The sequence below is a fragment of the Truncatella angustata genome (genome assembly GCF_020726525.1).
Source record: "Truncatella angustata strain MPI-SDFR-AT-0073 chromosome Unknown BKA67scaffold_2, whole genome shotgun sequence".
Lineage (NCBI taxonomy): Eukaryota > Fungi > Ascomycota > Sordariomycetes > Amphisphaeriales > Sporocadaceae > Truncatella > Truncatella angustata.
In genome coordinates this window covers 4626785-4635936 of record NW_025763382.1, presented here as the reverse complement: position 1 = coordinate 4635936, position 9152 = coordinate 4626785, and the positions used below count along the sequence as shown (strand labels likewise).

The window sequence follows — 9152 nt, the reverse complement described above, 5'->3', positions numbered from 1 at the left end:
GGAGCAAAAATGGGGGAGGTGGAACATGTCTACTTGGGAATACGTTTCCTTTTCTCCTAGTCGTCATTCTTTGGGTGTTCCGTCGAGCGGCGGCACTGCATGAGTGAGTGCCGACAAAACAGTGACGGCGTGGAATGCAGCCACTACGTCGCCCTAGCCATAGCCAATCGTTTCACGCTTGATTTCCTACTTGGGCAAACTGTCGAATCTAGAGCTTGTGGTCATGAGTCGTGAATCGCTACTGGTTTTGCCAGTGCTATGTCAAACGAAGTTCTGTAGTGTGGGTGTGTGGTACTGTCATGCGCATGTGTATTCCTACCTAAGTTAAAGCACGCCTTCGGGAACTGGAAGCCGATCTCGCATAGAGGACAGAGCCGGATGATCCACAACCATTGGCGAGAGATGCCCGAAATGTTCGACTGGGGATCAGCTCGGGGCTTCCATGCCAGTCTGGCATACTACATATGTAAATGCACCACGTTAGGTTGAAGACTAGGCCACGACTCCGATACTGCCGTGGCATTCCAACGGACGAACCTTGCAGTGCTAGTTGGGATTCGCATAGCGAATAGTTGCTGTGATTGGCGAACATCAAGTCCTACTGCACATATGCCAGGTGAGAAAGAAGCCCAATTGATGTATGGAATCCGAACCAACATGATCCGGAGACATTCTCCAGTGTCGCAATCTTTATGTGGACATGGCTTCAGGGAGGGTGTAAGTTAAGCGAAGGATTCACTCGGGACAGCATTGCTTCCCCCGCGTCCCTGATGATACGTGGGGATGGCCTGATCTGGGCTCAGGTTCGCTCGACAGCTGCATGCCGAACCTTCCAAGCCAATGATAAATTCAGTTTCGGTGAAGCCTTCCATGCCGAACTTCAAGTTCTACCGCTGTATCATGTCACTTGGGGTTTGGATTTCAAAGCTGCACCGGTAACCGCAGGACATGATGGAGTTAGAAAGTAGCATGGAATGGAGGAGTTGACGTGATTTTGTGAGATCCCCCACATGTTCGCTCTCTCTCCCCAGACTCCTCCCGGTGTCGGTGTTGGGGCTTGGATGGAGCTCCTCCGACCTGCAGTCCCGTCTCGGACCCCGAATAAGGTTGCCAACGAACACAGTTCCAGTTTCTTGCCTAGACTTAGACTAAGGAGGTGCTTTTTTGAGCTTTATACATGCCTTATCAGATTGTGCCTCTGCTGGCATGAACGAGATGGTAGTGACACTCAGGCCAAGACCAAGCGGGTAGATGAATTACTAATTGTATGTCTTCACACGCAAAAGTCGCTCAAGCTTTCCGAGAAATCCCGAGCGTGCCTTTGCGACTCGAAACCAGGAAATAGTATTCTGAATGGTTATATACCATTGTACCCGAACGGTGACCAGCCCAGGACTGGAGTTTCACATAATAATATCAGTCTGTAAAAATCAGGCCACTGAGACAAGGGCGTCTGAAGCACAAGGTGCAAACCCCATCAAAAGTCCGAACATCGCAGCGCCCAGCGTCCAAACGCGCGATAGCTCCGCGGGTAGGGAAGACTTGCAGCCTGTAGCGTGCAGCGTGCAGCCCGGGGGGCCTGCAGCCTAAGTGACAAGTGAGAAGTACAAGCCTGCAAGGCCTACAGGAAGGCAGGAGAAGCGCCAATCTCATCCCAAAACCCGACGGCGCACCCCGCACACAAAGTTGAACTGGTACGATTTTTTTGAGATTTTCTTGGGGGAGAAGAAAGCCACCAACCCCCGAGGCAGGCATATTTTAAATAATTTGTCTCTTCCCCCCTGCCCGACTGACCAATTCCTTTTACTTGACCTCTCTGCCGAACCGACCCGAGCGACACATTCACTTTTAAATCGCGAACCATTCTACGTCACCTACCGTACAACTACACCCGAGACGAGACAGCACAGGACAAGACAGGAACATCGTTGCACCTGGTTATAGTTATAACATCGCCGAATCAAACCCCGCTAGGTAGTTTGGTTCTTACGCAATAACCCAAGAGTCCGAGCTTCGAGCCTCGATTCATTCATTCGCCGCGAACACCCGAACACTACGGATCCGTACTCTACCTGGAGACCTTATCTCCACCAAAACTTTCCTTGCTATCGTGACCTCCAAGAGGCCGTAGCATTACACATCACCTCCGTCACCACCCAGACACGCTCCGTCTTCACTTCAAAACTCACCAACACACCACAATGCTTGCAACACGAGCTCTGCGCCAAGCAGCACACGCCGCCGAGCGTGTGCCTCTGATCAGATTTGTCGGCAAGCGCCACGAGATTCCTTGTAAGCATCCCTCCTGCTCGGGTTCACCATTGCGCGGTTTCCAGTCCGCTTCACCAGCAAAGACTGACTCTACCCTCTCTCTGTCTCGCAGCCAAGCTGGACCACAGCCCACAACCACACCCAGCCTCCCCAACCGGCTCCCTGCCTGAGGGTTTCGGCAAGAATGCCAGCGGCAACTCCCACAGCTCCTTCAGCAGCTACCGCGACTCGGCACAGCAGCACGGCCCGCTGCGCAAGAGCGTCGGCTTCATTGGAGGCACCTCGGGCCGCAAGCTCGGCCCCGTCGAGGCCCCCAAGGGACAATTCTTTGATCGCGACGAGCTTCCTGCTAGGTTCAGGCGGGCGCCCATTGACCTGCTCGAGATTGAGGCTGTCGAGAGCGGCGGAGCTGCTTTGTTCGGTTGAGGCCATTCCGTCATGGCGGCGCTTGGAGTCTAAGCAGCGCGACAGCCATGATCATGACCATGATATCATGACTGAGCCGCTGAAGTAACGTTGCTATGCTCTCGGGGATGCCGTGCCGGACTGGGCCGAAAGAAAACGGGACAGCTGGGGGGAAATTGACGAAGGGTGAACATTAATTCACAGGATAATATTTGATAGCAGAGTGGTATGCATCGCGCCCCGGATATGGAAAAGCGGGCTCATGTATTGTCTGCGTGCCTGCAGGCGCTTATACGGCGTTGATTGATTTCACATGACAGCATGTCTGCCGGAGCCGAACAGGTTATACCTTTCCCCCTTGCCCGTAACATATTTAGGAGCCCAGCATGTAGATAAGGCAGGCGTCGTCGAAGAAGAGCTAAACTTTCACATTCACATTCATCTTATGGGACCAACTCACGGTCCACACAAATTGAATACATGAATCCTGTATGGACATTAGCTATCTACTTTGCTTCCACATATATGGGCTTCCGTAGTCATCGCATAGGACACCCGATCTGCATGTGCTCAAGAAACAGCGACAAATTGAGCACAGCCAGGAGCATTTCTTCCCAGAAACTCCCTGAAATCATGGCACTTGGGACGCCCTAGCCTCCGGTTGACAGCCACCCTGTCACCGAAAAAGCTCAACCACTGCGCTTTGCTCGTCTGTGACTAGCATATCATATTGAGTCTAACGCTTGCCTAGGTCCAGTACCGACCCCAGATATCATACTCTTCTTTCGTACCCCTGAACTTGAACTCCACCTCGACAACATCCTGGAAGCCTTCCTTGACCTTGGGCTCCCTGAACCTCGACGCAAATCCATTGAACGCAAGTTTGGGTAGTGCTTTTCGAGCTTCAGGGTTCATCGGCTTGTTTAACGCACGCACGACGTCGTTGTGCTCACAGAGCTCGATCGGCGTCTTGAACCAGACGCAGCGGATCGGGACATTGTGCTTCTTCGCCAGAGCCACCCACTCAGCACGCCCGTCGGCGTCGGGGTTCGTGTTGTCGACGGCCACGGACTCTCCTTCGGACAACGCGTCCGCGGCGGCCTTGAAGCATTTGGCGCGCGATTTGAGAGTGTCTTGGTTGATACGCTCGTAACCCAGCGGTTTTAGATGCCTCCAGAAGAAAGTGCTCTTCCCTGCGCCTGGTGGGCCGACGTAAAGAACCATGTCCTGCTTGTTCTTCTTCTCAAACATAAGATCGTCGTCCTCTTCCTCGTACTGGTGCTTGGCCAGGTCGAAGTCTCTCTGGAACTCACGTGGCTCCCGATCGAGAAAGAACTCCTCTGGGGTTTTGAATGACAGACCCAGGTTGTGCGCGAGGTTGCGATCCGAACAGCTGAAGTCCTTGGCGACGGCGCCTCCCTTCAGCACTGCAGTCCGACCACCGGCGTCGCCGACAAACACACTGTTCTCTAGGTCGATTTCGTCCTCTGCGAGGTCGTAGTCCCGACAAACCTCCTTCCACATTCCTGTCCTCGGTTTGCGATAGATATCTTTCGCTGTGGCTGCGTACACCGTCGTGGGCAAGTCGAGCTGGGCGAGCACCGCGTTGCACTTCTGCTTGAACTTGGCGACCCTGTCCTTGCCCAGGTTCTTCGGCCCCTTTGCCTTGGGGTCCGGATGTAGCGTCAGTCCGGCTTGGTTGCTGAGTATAACGACCCGGTGGCCGTCCCCGTAGAGCTGTCGCAGCTTGGAGGGCACGGAGGAGTCCCACCACTTCCAATCCGACGGGTCGTCTCCGTGTCTCTTCCCCGAAGACGTCGTGATCAGGGTGGAGTCCTGAGACCAATGTCAGCGTCCGTTTGCGTTGCGTGGGGGGCTAAAGCTACCAGATCATGGACATACCAGATCAAACGCCGCGACTTTCCTCCTCTTCCTCTTTTGATCCGACTCGTCTGCCTTCTCGGGCTCGTAGCGACCGACGAGCAGTGTTGCCGGTGTGTCGTCGTCATCTGGTGCCCTCTCGGACCACGTGGTGCGTTCCTTGGGTTTCTGTGAAGCCGGCGTGAAGAAACTGGACACGGCACTGTTCGAGATGGAGCTCTGGGCCTTTCGTTTTACCGGTGGAGGGGATATAGGCGCGTCTGTCTTGCGTTTGTTTGACGCCATTGTCGCGATGTACACGATTGAGGATCTGTTCGCTATTCCTAAGCGATAGGGTCGCAAGATCGAGAGACGTATCGCATGGGTTGATGTCATTTAAAGTTAAAGCTGGGGGTGCTGTATTCCACATTGGGGAACAATCAAGCCCGTAGATAACAATTAATTTACGCGGTTCCAGCTGCAAGACGCGTGCCGCAGTGGCGTCTAGCACTAAAGCTTGCAGGAGGCATTGCGCTGTGAGGGAGACCCGCGCAGTGCATAGTAGCGCTAACCGTCGGGAGGTCCTCTAAGTCGTGTGCTTATGCACTTGGATACGACGGGAAGCCTAAGTTTCGTTCTCGCATCCGCGATATTGGTCAAGATGTCGTTCTTATCCAGGTCAGCTCTCCAACAAGGGAGACTTGCATCTGCCCCGGGTAGATTTCCTGGTTTGTGTACCGTTGGTTGGCTTAACTACTAGGTTAGGGTAATCAGCGCATCTAGGCAGACTGATGTCCACTAATCTACCTGCTCTATGTATAACCGTGAGGACTGAGTTGAATCTGGCTGCCGCACTCTTGAGTAAAACACTGTTCAAATCACAACCATATGTCTGGCATGTCAACTCTTTTGCCCATAAGTAATCATGGTTATGTGATGTTCGGGAATTTGTTTGGGCAAAAATTGGGAAATCCGTTTCCTTATATTTTGCTGAAATCGCTCCGCCACAAAATTTTGCCAATCCATATACCGTGACGAGCAATGATGCTGGGGTTCTGTGTTACGGTTGAAAGAAGTATACCTCCAGCGAATATCGTCCTGTAATCGCACGCAATCTGGAAGCTGATTCACAATACTAGTGCCAACATACAGTCCTAGCACTCGGTCTTTAGATGGTTGTGTTCTGTATTGATTTATATTGACAACTACTGTTGGTCGGAATGGGCAACATGTAACTGTAAACAGCACAATAGAATACAGCAAAAGTACAACTAGCTCAACGGAGTATTTTATCACTCGGCTGTCCGGTACTCGGTGCTCTTCGAAAAAGCTGTGTAAAGGAAGTATCGAGAGGTGGGCATGTACAATAAATTTCCGCGCATGAAATGTGGGTTAGATTCTTGCATTCTTCACTCGTGCTTTTAACTGATTTCCAATATATCGCCATCACCAGCGAAAACGCTTAATGACCTATGACCAAGTATGTACGATCTACAAACAGAGCTTATGGTCAATGCCATATGCTATAATAAAAACAAGGTACTCTGGGCTAGGACAACGTGTGGACTTATGTAGCACGTCAGAAATATCATCAAAATACGAAATATAACGTTCTGGAATAAAGGAGGCCCAGCGTGTCAGAATACCGTGGTTTGTATAGTGATAGATGGGTTAGAACCATGCGATAGTCGTGCACGACTCTTTGGCCACAAGTAAGGTATACCAACATGGTGTCATGGAAGGACGTCGATGGTGTTGAAATGCAAGTTTACTTGGTGTCAAGTTTTCACTTTGATTTGGGTTCATCAGCTGATGTCTCGGTAGCTTGAATATTGGAAAGTCTAACTCGGCATGATGCGTCTGCAATGCATTTGTGATAGGGTTCTGAATCCTGAATTTGGTGTGAATATTGATACCTACATCAAACGAGATCCCAGATCTTCATTGAAGCTTCGGAGGCCTTCTCTAGCAACTGGGACTCGAAGAAGCGCGCGTGGAAGACGTGTACCCTATGATTAGAAAAGGCAGTGTGGTTTGCTCAACCCACTTGATAGTAACTGCTTATGTCTTTGTATACAGAGTGGCCATACAACTTCTTGTGGCCTCCCAATCAAGTATGAGTCATCTATATTACTCCCTGGAGCATCCTCAGCCTACATGTGAGGGCGACACATCCCTTCCTTGAGGTTCACAACTAACAGAAGAATGATCCAGATTTTGAGCGGTCGGGGCTCTTTCGCTGGAGCTACATTTTCACGGCAATCAAACATTAGAGAGAATCCTGGATGAAAGATTTGCATTCTCAAATCATGGCGGGCCAACAGGTCCTTTACGGATGACAGCATTCTGCCATTCGAAATCATCACTACACACGATATTAACAAGTAGCATACCAACGTCGTTGGTTTACCAAAAGCCGGAACAGTCGTACCTACTTCGACACTGGACTTCGTCAATCAATGGCGACGGGGTTTGGAGCGGGCTTTGTTTACCGTCTTGTACACATTGAATCTTCATGTCTGGCCACAACACAGTCCGTCCCCGTCTCTTCCTTTTAATAGGCTACGATCTAGTCTCGTTTATATTGGCGTCGTTACTTTGGCAGGATATCTGCTCATCACAATTGTGGTCAACGACTACTGCTGATTCGGCCAACGGTGCACCAGTCGAAGTCGGTATTTTGGGATTATCGACTCCTTGTGTAGTACACTTCATTATAACCCTAGGATCTCGGCCACGGAACATTGCTTTAACTTGTATCGTTTCTCTCTCCGTTGTTGCCATGGCTTAGCTGTAATTTCTTTTTCTTTACATGAATCCGACCTGCCTAACGAAACGAGTTACCCAACTATACATATACGTAAGCGATTAACTCGGACGCCGGATCGACAACCATGCTTGTCACTGCGATTCCTCGTTTTGGTATTCATATAGGGATCGTGATGTTGTTTTTAAATCCTTGACACATGTTCACTGGCTGGGCTTAGTAACTGTTCATCTCGTCTTCAGACATGAACATACGCAAAGCGTGTACTCTTAGCAATGTACACGGCAGCAGCTGGGTGTCACAAGAGTAGGTGGAAAAGAGGGTCCGACGTATGTCGGGTGATGAGGTATTCGAATGCTGCAAATATTGAGGAGGTCAAAGTGCCGCAAAGAAGTTATTGATCTACAGTTCGAAGTGAATGTGAAGGGCGCTCTGGAGCCTTTCAAGAGAGCCTTGATAAGCGTTGAAGAGGATACATATTAAGAACCTTCATAAGCTTCTGCATCAAAATGATTGCAGTTCTTTTCTTCTCAAAGTTCATGCTCTGTATCATCGTCATGAATGATGCCTTCAAAGTCTCACGTTCCTTGGAGACTCATTGGCATAAGATCTGGTTCATCAGGATACGGATATGGGGTATCTCAGGTATTTTGCTAGCATAGTTCGTATAGTATGTTGTTGCTACGCGAAGTTAGCCAGCATGAGTCTTGTAAGGGGATAAATTGATACATTGTAGGCGGCTTGTGTCTTACAACATCACTGGTAGTACCTGTACCGGTGCCTTTCCTTTGAATCGAGGTTTTAATATTTGACAACTAGGTATATCTTCCCTCGCTAACAAGCTACGAATTCCTGCTCAACAGACATAAGAGCTTGAGTTAAAACGGACTAACTCGGTTAACACATACTTTAACATGAGGCTCATATCGCAATGCGAATCCTGAGCCCTTCGAGCCGAAGCTGAAATACATTATTGAATTTAGTACAATAAGTGAAAAAACCTCTTAAACTTGTATCAAAATTTTCTTGGGGAGTATGGCTTGTGCAAGCCAGTGATCTTTCTGTCTTTATTTTTGGCCTGCACTGTATTAAAGTTTGTGGCCATCGCAACTCATTCATTTCTTCCATACATGATAGCATCACACTTGCCGCGATCCACGTAGTATGTTCGTGCCAACAACAAGATGGTTGATACAAGTTGTTTGGCTTACATCAGAAGAGGTGCTCATAGACCCCCTTGGCCCATATCCATGCATTGATAACCATAGAATCAATTCCCAATAATCCACAAATACTTTTAGTGAAATGTTGGTACAGACCTCTGTCTCTGAAATAGTAGATCTACTTGTCAATACTTCTTCAGTTACTCATCCTACGAGGTATATCGATCCCAGAGTTAGCGAATATAAACGTCATCTTGTAATCATGACTATTGATTGTACTGGACGAACAACGACTGAAAACATACCACGAGCCCCCTCATTATTCTTGACCTCGAGTTCGCGGTATAACAATTTACCTGACGTCAGCAATAACACATCTCACGTATTCTGGCTACACAATCACGACAAAAATGACGAACATACATCCGAATTCTTTCTTTCGTTCCAAGGAGGAAGCTTACTCTATCCAACGCCCACTAGTCCGGCCTGGTGTCCTTCGACGTTTATTCACTCAAAAACTTGCGTCAGTGCCAGTATCCCTCCAAGCGACCACTTCGTTTTTTTCCCGCTTCTAAGCTGCATGGTTCGGCCATTGTTCGTATCCACAGCCCCATTGCCACGTTGAGACTATGTATAAGTCCACTCTGGACGTGTTTCTCGGTTCTTATAGCAGCGCCACGTCGCCG

The 9152-nt window shown here is 49.5% G+C and overlaps 2 protein-coding genes across 2 annotated transcripts; one reads left to right on the top strand and one right to left on the bottom strand.

Moving 5' to 3' along the window:
* Positions 1–1985: 1985 nt before the first annotated feature.
* On the top strand, positions 1986–2930 carry BKA67DRAFT_193354 (ribosomal protein YMR-31). The gene is made up of 2 exons (XM_046095367.1): positions 1986–2292; positions 2384–2930. The coding sequence occupies exons 1-2, from the start codon at positions 2202–2204 to the stop codon at positions 2695–2697; spliced, it is 405 nt and encodes a 134-aa protein (XP_045961848.1). The 5' UTR covers positions 1986–2201; the 3' UTR covers positions 2698–2930.
* Positions 2931–3423: 493 nt separating this feature from the next.
* On the bottom strand, positions 3424–4842 carry BKA67DRAFT_532810 (polynucleotide kinase 3 phosphatase-domain-containing protein; the record flags this gene model as incomplete). The annotated part of the gene is made up of 2 exons (XM_046099592.1): positions 3424–4512; positions 4579–4842. 2 exons carry the CDS (start codon positions 4840–4842, stop codon positions 3424–3426), a joined length of 1353 nt encoding a protein of 450 aa, XP_045961847.1.
* Between the last annotated feature and the right edge of the window lie 4310 nt (positions 4843–9152).

Coding starts and splice junctions, on each gene's coding strand:
- BKA67DRAFT_193354 (XM_046095367.1), top strand. CDS start 2,202: ATGCTTGCAACACGAGCTCTGCGCCAAGCAGCACACGCCGCCGAGCGT. Junction 2,293..2,383: donor CAAGCGCCACGAGATTCCTT/GTAAGCATCCCT, acceptor TCTGTCTCGCAG/CCAAGCTGGACCACAGCCCA.